Raw genomic sequence first — 13,928 nt, 5'->3', positions numbered from 1 at the left:
GTGGGCCAAGGAAGGGAAGGGAGAAGAGGAGGGAAAATTTGGGATAGGGAAATATAGGTAGTAAAAGAGGTATCAAGGAGTACCATCAGAGGCTTTAAACTCAAAGCAAAATTTAACAAAAAATAGTAAGCTGGTGAGTTTATTCTCTTTGGCTATGCTCACAGCAGAAACTCGCTACAATAAACTGCTGTACTACATTAGCAGAGTTGCAAGGGTGTGGGAGAAAGGGACATCTCTACTTGCAGTTTTGTAGCAGCATGCTAAAAGCAGGCATCTGAAGCTAAAGATGTCAGAAATATATAAGCACTGCTCTAAAGCAGTCTATTACCAGACTTCACCCCGAAGAGAGCCTGGGAAGCACTCAAGTAGGACGTGCTGATAGCGGCTGCACCAGCACCTAAAACCAACAGGAAGCCAAATGCACAGTGCTAGTGCAGAAGAATACAGAACTGAAAATAATTTCTTTGAGTCAAGTGGCTTGTGAGTACCACAAACAGCGAAGCAACTTCTGTATGCTGTAATAAGCACAAAGGGTCTTAAGATAATACCCAAAAGTAAAAAAGGGCCCACTTAAAATCAGTTATCATTGCTTCAGTGCTGGTGGCCTTGCAGCACCTGGGAATCCGGCTTGCAGATCAGAGTTCTGCTGTGCAGGGTGCTGTACAAACACAGGGCAGAAACACCAGCCCTTTGCCCAGGTACCCTGGAGACTACGAGCAGGGCAAGAGACTGCAGGAAGATACAGAGAGATGCAAAGGCAGAGCGCAAGGCAACAGCTAGACTCTGCTCGGGCCAGCAGGAAGAGATCCTGGCAGGTCAAAGGGCCCACCACATAGATCTCTGGCCACTGGCACTTTAGGACTTGCTCCTCACCTTACTGACCATGATGACCCACATGGCAACAAGTACATTTGTCAATCTTTCATGCAACTCAGTGACAACAGCAGATTTCTGGGGCAACAAAGTGAGTGTATACACAGCAGTGGCAGACGCTGACAGCATGTGCAATATCCAGAGCGGTGAGAACACATCTCCGCTCCTAAGCCAAATCCAGAGCACATGAAAAACTTATTCTCATTACAGATTGTTTCTGTATTCGCTCCACCTGCTGGGGGCCATGATGCAGACTGTGCACCTTACAGTGCCTCTATTGCCCAGCACCACGCAGGAACCAAGCCCGGAAGAGCAGCATGATCATTGCTCAAGCGCAAAATGAAAACCCTGTGATGGGACTGGATTTTGGGACGGTGGTGGGTTTGGGGTGTTTGGTGGGGGGGAGGGGTGTGTCTGATTGCTTGTTTGCTTTTTTCGCTTGGGTTTTTTTGTTGATGTTTTTGGTTGTTTGTGGGGTTTTTTGTTTTGTTTTGTTTTTTTAAGAACCTTGTCCTTAGACCAAAAAGACTTCATTTTTCTGACTCCACCACAGGACAAATACTGCAAATGAATACCCTACTCAGCTGCCGAGTACAGCACGCCTGCCAACTGATGGCTGGCAGCTGGGCAGCTAGGTATTTTACCACTGCAGGGCCTTGGCTTGCTGCAGCCACATGTGCTCAGTCACCCCTTGTCATTCAGCACAACTCTCCACTTTAAAAGCTGCCCACACTTGTTCCTCACCACAGTCCTCTTCCTCCTCCTCCCCAAGAAGTCAGAGCCCAAGTTACAACAAGCTTCATCTCAGAAGGTAAAGCTGAGGAAGCATAACAAAGGCTGGAGACAAGCGTGCTGGTACTGCCCTTCTGTCCGGGTATAGGGGGGGGGGGGGGGGGGGGGGCAGGAGAAGCCTTCAGGAAATCCGGCTCATTGCTCCCAAAAGAAGTGGCTGAAGAACGCAGCAGAGGGATGTGTCTGCTTGGAAACCCCAAATACCACAGAATGAATCTGCAGGGCCATGAGCTGAAGTCTCTTGGCCTTGCCTATGAAGTTAGTAATTTGGTGGGTGGGGAAGAGCACTGTGCGAAGGGACAAGAAGGTATTCTGACAGCAAGAGGAGACGCTGAGCCTGATGCAACATAGGCATTCTCTACCATGTAATAAACCAAATGTCAAGTATTACTACATCACACCTTCAACATCACCAACCGCCCTGCAAGTTCCACCCAACACCAGTGTTCCCTGACACAGCTTGTAAAGAGAAGGCTCCTTCCTGACAAAGGGGCAGAAGGAGAACACCATGAGCTGGGCATGCCGTCTCACCTCCACAGGGCTCCTGAACTTCCCCCTGCTGTGGGCAGCCCATGTGGCACCACCTGGGGCCTGGCACAGAGGCAGCGTGGCCTATGCCAGGCTTGCCCTGTGTCCCCTCCACCCAACCCTGGGCCACCAGCGGTAATTACCCCTCACAGGACTGCAGGCAACAGTTGTTCCGAGCTCTGCAAACATGGAGAATATTACGCTTCAAGTGTTTTAGTTACTGTAAGCAGTTCACTAATTACAGTAGTAATGATTGGATTATGGCCAGTTAACAGCTTTAAAGAAACAAGCCTTTATAGGAGGGGGAGGGAAATACTCCTTTGGGTCTAGGATGGAAACTGCTTTCAGTGGTCCACCCTGTAGGAAGCTGTCAGTAGCTGGCTGGGTCAGACCATTTGCAACAGGCTGCAACAGCAAGGAGCAGTGTAATGTGTCACTAAACGATACGCTGGCACACGAAAATGATCAGTGTTGGAGGAGGTGTGCTTGCAGGAACAGAAGGTCTCCTGTTCGTACGCTGGCCCCGTCGGCTCCAACACCTCTGCATGGCTGGGCCCAGCAGACATGCTGCAGACAGACGTCTGCACTCTAAGTTACCGACATAGTATCGTGCTTGTGATGCTTTGTTTCAGCATGCACCAGGGGCTTTAGAAACTCTTTAACAGAGACCTCCTAGCTCCAACCAAACAGCCAAATGCAAACACTCGCAGCATCAGGAGCCAAAGGCACTCACCAGAAAGAGCAGCTAGAAATTTCCTTTCACTAGCAACTGTTGCCAGCACTGGAAGGCCCACAGTATCACATGTAAATCCCTCAGTCCCTCCAGTTGCTAAAAATCCATACAAGGAACATGCGGGGAGTCTCCCTGCACACCTGACTCTCACCTCTGCTTCTTCAGCAACATCTGACTGCAGAGCAGTATTGAGGGAAAAGCAGCTGAACCAAGGGATCCCTGCAAGAAGTCCTATCCCAGTGAACAGAGAATGCAACAAGAAGGACTGCCAGCTCTGCAAGGTGAAGTTTTGTGTGGCCATGCCTTTTCTGCAGAGGGCAATCCCAGGTGCGCAGGCTCCCCTTTGAAGGGCACCTTCTGCCCTGTAGCACCTTCCACAAAAGGGGAAAGGAACATCCTATTTTGCAGAAGAAATCCCCAGCGTGTTGAAACAACGATGAAGGGAACAATACTCATTCCCAGATGACTACCGTGGCGGTACCACCAGCAGTACTTCCTTGCGGGTTGGGTAGCTCCGTCTATTCAAGCAAAGCCGACCCCTTGCACCCCCACCACCCACTTGTTCCTCCCCACTCACCCTAGCAAAAGCAGGGCCCTACACCCCTTGCCAGCCCTCACCCACAACAGCCATGCCTCAGTGGTGACACCTCACCACCATGCCCCTGCACAAGCTCTTCAGTGCCTCCCCTCACCCCTCCTCAGCAGTATCTTGCTCTGCGTGGTCTCCTTGTTCTCCTCTCCCTCCAGTTGAGGACTGGCAGAAACCGAGTTTGGTATCGCTGGCTGGAGGGTGAGGATTTCTGGAAGGAGAAAACCAGTGGAGGTGGGCATCTTGCCCACAGTGAGTTCACAGTTGGCTCACCACAGCTGGAAATAGTCTCATCCCTGGCCAGAGCTCCCCAACGGCTCAACAAAACCCTCGGGAACCGGCAAGTTTCCACGCGTTAGCCATTTTGAAACAGACAGGTTCGTGCCCATGAATGTACTCCCCCAGTGCCCCCACCCAGCCTTCTCCATGTGGCGCAGCTGCCTGCAAGCGCTGCTGACAAAAGGTGCTTGATGAACAAGTGCTGACGAAGCACAAGGTCTCGCTTTGTGCGTTGAGCTAGGTGCGGCCAAGACCAACACTTCTTCTGGAGATGCTCCCCCTGCACAGCAACACTGCGAGCAGAGCTAGAGGGAAGGCGGAGGCTCAAACGAACATACCCCCACACTCCTCTGCCCACCGCGCCCTCGCTTCCAAGCAACTGTTCTCCCCTCCCTCACCAGTGGGAGATCTCCACATCTCCCAAACCAGATAAGACATGTAGGAAACTCACCTGGAAGCATCAATACACTTCAAAAGCTGGAACTGCTTTTGGCTGCAACCAAAGTTTTGCTTAGGAAATTAAGTATTTTCTGTCATGATAAGCCCTGGCACAGACACGGTCTAAACAGCTTTAAACAAAGCATCCTTTCTCTGGCATGGCTTAGCAGTTAAGAAATTAACCAACTTGCCTTTTTTTCACCTGTGGAGCCAAATTTTGAAGTTTTCTTGGGGATAATACATTTAAATAGCAGAACTAACTCATCGTCTACTGAAGGGCAGATTTAAAGAAACTGACAGGGATCACAGGTAAGTACACTGGGTAGCAAGATACACTCAGCTGCTATAGAGCCAAGGAATCTGGCCAGGAAACAGGGCTCTGAGACGTGCATATCACTTTCCATGATGAAGAAAAGAGCACTCAGCTGGGATGCAGAGACCATACATGGCGCTCTTGCTCTCCCCGATCTCAGAGGCCTTTATGGGCTAGCTCCTGGAGCTAAGATGTAACAGCGCAACTTCCATTTACAGCAGCGGTGAACTCTGAGTGCTTAGCATCATATGCTGCAGCGAAGAGTAGCAAGCGCCCTGGCTGCCCAATTTAAAGGCCATAGAAAGCAAAAGTCCTTCCTCCACTGCCAGCTGGCCATGGTTCAGTGCCTCTGTAGGACAGGAGAGTTGTCCTCAGGCTTTTAAAAGCAAGCATGAGCATTCTGCACGGAACTTCTCTGGCCATCCAGCACCCTGCTCATGGGAGGAGCAGAATGAACAGGCTGTGCTGCCCAAAACAGACATACAGCATTTTGCAAGGGTCCCTCTGAAAAGGCTGGCCACGCATAGGACACGGAAGCAGAGCCCACCCGTGCTACCCTGAAGGGCAGGCCCTACACCGCAGAAACACACAGTCACTGCAAAGTCAAGCGGACTGCCAAAGAAGCAACCAGCTGGTACAAGTCATCCCTGCCTTCCCATTGACCACGTAAGCCATTTAATAGGATGTGGAACAAGTTGCTGCTGAAGAAGTCTGCCTTGCAGCCTCACCCGCCTATCAACTATCCACACTGGTGTGTTTCTGTAAGATTGCCCAGAAGCCCTGGATTGCTGGCATTCAGAGACCTACTTGAAAGCACTCCAATCTGAGCAACAGACAGGTGATATATGGAGACTCACATCACTGGTGTCTACTGTAGTGAGTGGTAATAGCCAAGACACGGCCTTTTCACCTGCCAGCACTTCCCATCTTGGCTCCAATACAACAGAAAGGCCAGTTTTGCTGTCATTTCCCACACCACAGGGGGATGAACACATTTCCAGGAGGCTTTCAGTCTAGATAGAGTGGCAAATCAAAGATTCATCTGGATGAGAGACCAAAATCCCCTCTGTTTATTCATGCACACCCCAGCCCTGTCAATGGGAGGCATTTCAGTGCACTGAGGGTGGAGGAGGCCTCTGCGGAGCCTTGTTCATGTTGCAGTGCTTCAAAGCAACAACAGATTTGGAAGGAGGAGAAGGGAGGACAACTGCAGGTAAAAGCCAGAGGTCAGCCAGCTGCAGTACTGGTACAAGGGTTGGCTTGCAAAGGTCTGATCCAGCCCTTACCAATAGGATACACGCATTGCCAGCTGAGCAGGAAAGACACAACGACAGGAAACCAGCATGGGGAAAAAACGGTTCTGCTTTACTGCCTAATAGGGAGCCAAGAGGTTAAATTGGTGCCAGGCCATGCCACAAACATCCTATGACCAAGTTCTGCTCTCATGCAGTGGGGGAATGAGAGCAGGGAAGGCTGAAGAAGGTGGGAGGGGAACAGGAAGTGAGTGTGGGGGGGGGGGGTTTTGCTAATCATATTAATGGTAGTGGTTTTGGTCACTTAAGCATCTTTTGGGTTGTGCCCAAGAAGTCCACAGTTCTGTCTCGGGGATCTAGGTGACTCTGTTGCAAACCCATCAGTCTCACACGTCAGGGTCAAAATAAACTGTTGGGTGGCTCTACAGGCTTCAATAAAACAAACTTTTCTGGCATGACTAGCACCAGACAGAAGGTCCTGCTTCTGACAAACCTATCTCACCACTCTACACCAACTCATCCCAACAGATCCAAGCTCTGTGTAACTCACTTCAGTCCCAGAATCCCAGAGGCAGAGCAAATCTTACGCCTCTAAGAAGAGATGTCCCCCTGCCTTTCTTGCTAAGGTCATGTTTTTCCCACCTAGCAGTTGCCAAGCATAGTACGCACATGTTTTCCCCCATACACACACCGTTCACCTATGGCTTTGAGGAGATGACAGGGTTTTACATTGCTGTACAAGATTTGTAGATGTCATGCTAAGCAAATTCCTTATGGTAACCACCATGTTTCCAACAGTCACATAGAGCAAGAAATCAGTTCTATGTTCTTACATTAAAAAAAAAGTAAACTTTGTTGCACTCTTCAAACACGATTGCTTAGGCTGTACAAAATACCTTTAAAAATGACAGCAACACATCCAGCAAGCCCCTGGGGCAGATGCAACATGCTAAAGTGAGACCAGTCCACTGTATGTGTTGTATTTTAGCAGCTACCCAACATCTCCCCAGACAGCTCTCCAGCCTCTTTTCTACAGTGACTACTTTCTGCACCTCATCGTCAGAAAGAGCACAGCCATCCTCTGCTAGCGTAAGTGCACCCCAGAGAACAGCCTAAGCGTCAGGCACAACAGTGATAATCCACAGGCAGATGGAAAATGCTCTCAGTCCTTCCCCCGCACAGCCATGCAAGTTTTCACCATCTCTGTCACTGCTGCTTGTGCCAACCTTAAGAATTGCAGGCCAGTCTTAAGTGGATCCCAGTGAGGCAGCACAGAAAAGCGCACAGGCTCATAACCTGGCTGGAGAGACCAGTTGAACCCTGCTCCTCGTCCAGCTAGAAATGCATGAGACGCGATAGGTTGGAGAACTGCACCTCTCACACAACACACAAGAAAAGCAAGGTGCCTACAGCAGCTGGGGAGCACGTTACTACCATTCATGGTGGTCACCTCAGTGCTGGGAAGAGCAGGTACCATTCACTGGGTCGCCACTGTAACACACACAGCTTCTAAAAACGTGATCCCAGCATTCACAAACTCTTTTACTGAACAGGTTTACTGGCCCACATTCTCACAGCTACCATCCAGTCGCACTTGAATTTCATAGCCAGACAACACCACCTCATATAAAAGCACCTCCTTCCTTCTAAGGGGACAAGTTCTTACCAGACAGCCAAGAAAACTGAAATTTCCAAACAGTCTCTGCTTAAAGATGCGCTATGTGGCACATCAGATGCCCCAGGCTACACCACCAAGCGCTGCAGGTGGTCAGGGAGGAAAACAATGTTATCCTCTCCAGCCTTTACACTTAGGCACAGCAAAAATGTCATTACCAAATCATACACACAAGAATTTAAACAGGTTGCCTGAAGCAGTCAGCAAGAAATTCCCCAGACACACTTTACATCATCTGGGCTGGTAGCTGGATGCCTTTGAGGTGTTTCACCCTCCCCTAGAGGATTAGGAGAAGGAACAGTTCAATCCAGTCTGGTGAGTATCCTGTTCTCACAAGCTGATCCTTGGGATCTGTTACAGATCGCCCCAAAAGTCTCTAACACACGCTCACTTTGTCCTTAGTTTCCCCCCTTAAATAGGATGCTGAATAGGCAGGTAAGTCAGTGCAAAGCGCACATGCCTCATTCATCATGCACCAGGAGGTCACAATGAATAATAATGTTCTTGTCAAAAAACCCACAAGCGTACATCCTGACAAACCCTGATCAAAGAAAGTATGCCATAGCTCCCGCACTCAAGGACAAATAACTGCTCTACAAAGCCAGATACTTCCAGAGTCCCCTACAGCAACTTTTGAGTTTAATGCTTTGAAGAGCAAGTATCTGGCAACTAGCTACCTATGTTAAACAATAAAAGCTTGATCTGAAAGATAAGAGATATCTGGTGACCTATATTGCCTGCCTGTTTGACTGTTAAAGGGCAGCTAAGCAAGCAACCTTACAAATTTCACCACTCTGCTTCTGTATCTGTACTGGTCGGGTGAAAAATAAGGCACAGAGAATCCTCAGGTGCTTCAGGGCCGCCTTTCCTACAGCACACCCGCACTGTGAACACGAGGCAAGGACCATCCCTCACTATCACCCATCTAGTACTACGCAGTGTCACTCACAGCTGGAGCAAAGGGACCCAGCGCTGTACATTCACCAGCAACACACATTTATTTACCTCACTGCTGAATCTGTGATGGTACTGAGAGAAATTTCAGCGAACTACAGTCTGGGTGTGGTATCACACCTCTGTGTGGGTCCACAGCAGCTACCACAACTGTAACTTTCTGGAAATCCAGATACTCTTCTCAAAATAGACCCTGTCTGGATGAGAGGACACTCAATGCAAGGGAAAAAGAAGCTGTGATTGTGACTTTTACATTTTGTCAGAGATATTAGTCACACTCATACCACCTGATCTGAGCATGCTACCAGCAGGCTTGGAGATGAGGTGTTGCCATGACAGACCAGGGCTCCGTTTAACAGACACTTTCTAGCATTAACAACCCCAACTCAAACAGAGAGGTGATTAGCACAGCAAAATTCAAATCATAGCAAGAGCAGTAAGACCTGTTGGATGCAGACATAGTAGGGCCATAAGACCCATGGCTTTTTAAGTTATGGGATCACTCTTGCATTTATGTGTATCTTTACGTGCAGTGCATGGCACAGAGTGGCAAGATGGGCTCTGGGAGACTGCCATTTCTAACAAAGAATTCCTGTAAGTTCATGAAAATCTGTACTTAGTAAGTACTTCTTGAGGGGAGAAAAGGTGCTCCCAAAGCCTGTGCTATATCACTGCTTCAGCAGCACTGTGAATCTGAACAGTGCAGTTCTCTCAGCCAGAGATATCCTTCACTGCCACATTGCCACAGAACTGCCAACCTGGTGAGGCAGAGCAGCACTGGATAAAGACAAGGCACATTTTTTTTTTTTTAAATTTTTTTTTAAAAAAGCATTACTATCATTCCTTACAGTGTTTAAGTCACATGCAGCTGTCTTCTACACATGCCGTTCCTGACCTCCCCAGGACACTCAGGAGGCGGTGGCAGGAGGTTGCCCTTCTCACACCACCCTTCGCTTCACCCGCGAAGAGGAGCCAGGCGTGCTGAGCACCAAGAGGCTCACCCAGTCCCTCAAGGCCGAATCCCACTCCTTCTCCAAGAGCCCCCAAGCGAGCCAGGAAAAGTTTGAACACTGCAGCTGGCCATTTGTCATCAAGAGGGAAAAAACGTCCTTGTGGGCACAAGTGTCAATCTCTTGGCCAGTAAATGCCCACGTACGTACTTTATACATGGCAAGCTTGTCTATCTCGACAGCTAGGTGAGACCGTCACAATGGCCTTCAGCGTGTTTCGCTTTGTAACACTGGGAAATGGCAGGATCAATCTTCTTGTGCCTTGGCTAGTGCTACTTTGAGGCCTGACTCCAGACAGGAAAAAAAGAAAGAAGCGAGAGGAAAGAAAAGGCTATTAGAAGAAACTATTGAGACGAGTTCAACAGTGTAAAGGGGAAAGTATTTCAATTCCCCAAAGAGACCCCCCTGCTCCTACACAAAAGGATGTGCAGAGGCTTATATCAAGTGAGAAGTAGCTGAATTTGTTCTGCACATCATACTTCTTTGCTGCTTATGAATAGCAATGCCGCAACAAGCTCTTTAAAACCTCTTAGAGTCTCTTCTGATAGACAGGAAAAATAGGCTTCGCGTGGAAAGCTGCTTTGCTCCCAGGAACTGTCACTTCATCCCTGCATTGTAAAACAGTAGCTTCCCAGGAAGGGGCAGGTGGGACGAGGCGCGAAATCAGCGTCTCTTCTCTGTGACATGCTCAAGAGGCCAAGCTCCACCCGCCAAAACTCAAATTCACTCTGCAGCTCACCTACTGACCCATCTCAAAGCAGCTATCTGAAGCACCGCCCCAGACAGCGAAGGCTGTGCTGTCTGCCTCTCAGCGCAGGTAGGAAACCCGCGAACCAGCTCCCGAAAGCTCGGCAAACTTGCCATCCTCACAGCGCGCCTCTTGAGGCCGCTACTAAAAATCAGCAGATCTCCCCACGTCCGAGGCCTGCCACGAGCTCTGCTGAGCCCACGCAGCCGAGAGAAGGGGAGCTGGATTCAATTCATCCCTGAGCAGCATCTCTACACTGCTGGCTTCCCAAGTCTCAATTAGTCCCAGCTGCACAAAGCCACGCAGGACAGCCCTGCGGCGCAGCTATCCCCAGCCCACAGGGCCTTACCGAGCCAGGATACGAGGGGCTGGGGTGGAAACGGCCAGCAAGTCACGGCCACTTCTCGCACAGACGTTCGCTCACTGGATTACCAGCCGTGCCACCACTTTAGAGTGCTGTCTCTCCTCCCAGAGAAGGCCTGAGCATGAAATTTTCATCTGCTTCACTGGCTGACCTCAGTGATACAAATAATAGTGACAACAACAATTTGGTAGTACTTAAATCAGGTTTGGTACTGTCTGATCTAGTATTTAAATCAAACAGATTTCCTCTATCAGAGACTCTCTAGCTATTCTGTAGGTGAAGGAAAACCTAAAACATGTGAGTCAATCAGGAAAGACTGAGCCTGAAGAGAGCCTACAGGAATATTTGGGTGGCACGAATCTCTCCTGTTCGACTCAGTAAGCTATTAACTAATGTGTGCAGTAATGAACATTTAATTTCAATTACTACAATGATTTCATTTCACAGGTAAAAACGGGTGACAGTTTTACTACACCATACACCCCAGGCCCATGCCTGGGGGATACTATTACGTCCCTAACTCTGAAGAAAGCAAGCCCCAAGACCCCAGCAGAGCTTTTGGTCACATTCAGACCCTGGGGAGGGGAACAAGACTGTCCCCCAATATCTGCACAGCCTGCAGTCTGGTCATCGATCCCTCTGAGCAGGTTAGCCTGATGGGCTGCCGATGGGAAGAGCCACCACTCCCAGACCTGATCGTCCTACCTCCAGACCAGAGGGGTGGGTCACCATAAAGCTACGAGCTTGCACCCGTTGCAGGAGGGAACAGCTTCAGCTGTCCATCGGCAGGAAGAAAAACAGCCTCGTGATTCCATCACCAGAGAAGGACACCTCACTACAGAGAGCCCTCCAGTTCAGCAAGCTGGAAAGTGACACCTAGCACACCAAATTCAACTGGTAGCCGTTGACCATCAAAAGAAGCAGATGTGTTAATTCCTTAAAACTCCCTCTTGGCTTCTCCCCTCCTCTGCACAAGTTAACAGAGTAGCTCTCTGTCCCCCTCTTGTGATAGGACCAAGAGGACTTAAACACTCCTGGAAGGAGGCAATATTAGAAGAGCATGGCCTTTAGGGCACGTACTACAGCTTGGGTTTTGGGACCTCTTTTTAAGCCAAAGGTTCAACCCCTGCTTCTGACAATCAAGCCAGTGTCCCAGTACATATAAAATAGTTCCCCTTACCCCGCACCATGAAAGGCAAAAAGCCCCACGGTACGACAACCATCCCCCCACAGCCGTTGAGCAACACTATCCATGTCACCCTGGGCCCTGCTGACTGTTCCTAGACGGATCAGCCAGGCATTGGCATATGACTGGAGATATGGATCGTAGGCAGGCAGATCACTGGAAAAGGAAGAAAATTCCCTCCTCAAAGGAGCAGAGCCTGCTCTTCAGACAAGCCATCCAGCACTCACTCCCCAGACCAAGATTACATTCCTCTCTTTCTCCTTCGCTGAGGTGTGAGCTCCCATGCCATCAGCTGCTTCTCCATTAAATGCCCTTGTTTGTGTGCTTTAATTCTGATACTGTCTGCCCTCACCACCCAAGTCTCTCCAAGTGAGGAAACCGCTGACAGCAGCTGTACAGCTATCACCTTCAATTAACTCGTCAGACTCCAGGGGAAAGACTCACCAGTGGCACCATTTCAGGCAGCTACAAACAGGGGAACCTGAAAACCCGCCATCTGGAATCAGGGGAGGAGAGGGGCTGAAGAGGAAGAAGGTATGCCCTCCTCCCCAGCGCCTCCCGGCAGGAAGCCCCTCGCCTCGGGCTACATTACACACGCTGACATACCACCTAGGCACGAACCAGCAGCATCGACGCCCACCCGCCCCAGCAGGGAAGGTCCGGAGGGTTCTCCCGGCCGCTCGCCCGCCCGCAGTCCCGGCATGGCCAGGCGCGACCCGAGGGCCGAGGCCAGGGCGCAGCAGCGGCAGGCGGGGACGGGAGCCCGCCGCGCCCGAGGTGCCCCCCGCTCTCCCCGCGCCGCCGCTGCCCGGCGGGGCGGCTGGATCGGAAACGTTTCGGGGATCAGGGTTCCGGAGCGATCTAACGCAGGATGCTTTGGGTTTAAAGGAGGGAAGAGAAGAAAAAAAAAAAAAGAAAAACCACCACAACAACAAAAAGATCTAGCTGAAGGGCGGCGCGGCCGGAGCTGCTCCCGAGCTCCCCTCCCCGCCGCCACCCTTTCGGTTCAAAAAAAAAAAAAAAAAAAAGAAAAAAAGGGCTGAATGTTACCATTTTTGGACATGAGCTCCGCGCAAGCCCTGCCCTAAACCACACCATTCAAACGAGGAGCCAGCCACCGTCCCGCCGCCGGGCCGGGCGCGGGCAGCGGGGCGGCCCCGCCGCCTTCCTCCCCCCCCGCCCGCGGGGTGCCCGCAGCGGGCCCGGTGACGGGGCGGACAGCTGTTGCTGCGGGTGAACCCGCCGCGGCCCCGCCATCACCTGCCCGCTCCGCCCGCCCCCGCCTCGCCTCGCCAGCCCCCGGCCAGGCGCGCACCGGCCCCGCCGCGGCCGGGGAGGGCGCGGAGCCGTGTCCCAGCGGCCCCGCGGTGCGTGTGAGGGGAAGGAGGGGGTGCGGGCCCACCTTCCTCTGCTGCTTCTCCCAGGCCGGGTCGAGGAGCAGGTCGCGGTCCCAGTCCTCCTCCGGCTGCATGTAGTCGTTGGTCTGCTGCGGGTCGTAGTGATCCATGGCTGCGGCGGCGGCGACCCGTACCCGTGCGGTCCGTCCCGGTGCTACCCGCTGTGCCCGGCCCCGCGGCCGCTCAGCCCGAGCAGGCGGCGACAGCGCCCGCTCCCACCTCTCCGCTTCGGCCGCGCGCAGCACCGCGGGGGCGGGACGCGCCGGCCCGCCCCCGCGCCTCTCATTGGCCGGGGTGCGCCGCCGGGCCCGTATCTCCCAGAGAGAGCTCCTCGCTCATTGCGCTCCCCCGACGTCCGTCAAAGTACCCCGCCGCCGCGATAGGCGGGCTGCGGCCGCCCCGCCCCGCCCCCAGCACCGCCCGGCACCTCCCCGGCGGCGGCCGAGGCTGAGGGCGGGCGAGCGGGGCCGTCACCCGGCGGCGGGGCCGGGCCGTGGCGGGGTCTCTCCGTGCCGCTCTCGGGGCGTTTCTCCCTCGGAGGGGAAACGATGGCAAGAGCGTTATTTGTGTCCCCGGCAGTCTCACCGAGGAGCAGGATGGCGTCTCTCGCAGAGCTGAGAGGAAGCCCGAGGAAACGCTGCTCCACGCCACCGCCCCGGGCGGAGCCAGCCCGGGCCCCAGTTCGTCCAGGTTCGGAGGAAACGGAGAGCCTGTGGCCCGCCAGCGTGGGAGGGAGGGACGCCCGGAACGGACTGGGAGGATGCTGCAGAGCGTCAGGGTGAACTGAGCAGAAGTG

At 52.1% G+C, this 13,928-nt stretch overlaps 1 protein-coding gene across 6 annotated transcripts in view; it reads right to left on the bottom strand.

Moving 5' to 3' along the window:
- The window catches only part of ACTN1 (actinin alpha 1), a 93,484-nt gene extending 80,086 nt beyond the window's left edge, over positions 1-13,398 (bottom strand). For 4 of the 6 annotated variants that reach the window (XM_075425129.1, XM_075425127.1, XM_075425131.1 and 1 more), the window contains exon 1: positions 13,138-13,398. In XM_075425129.1, coding sequence (XP_075281244.1) covers positions 13,138-13,242 — 105 coding nt within the window. In that variant the 5' untranslated portion in view covers positions 13,243-13,398. The remainder of the gene's footprint in view (positions 1-13,137) is intronic. The other 2 variants (XM_075425125.1, XM_075425126.1) reach the window with 1 other exon arrangement.
- Between the last annotated feature and the right edge of the window lie 530 nt (positions 13,399-13,928).

This window comes from Opisthocomus hoazin, chromosome 7, assembly GCF_030867145.1.
Source record: "Opisthocomus hoazin isolate bOpiHoa1 chromosome 7, bOpiHoa1.hap1, whole genome shotgun sequence".
Classification (NCBI taxonomy): Eukaryota; Metazoa; Chordata; class Aves; order Opisthocomiformes; family Opisthocomidae; genus Opisthocomus; species Opisthocomus hoazin.
Note: the sequence above shows the minus strand (reverse complement) of the source record. Positions and strands in the feature narration are given on the sequence as shown.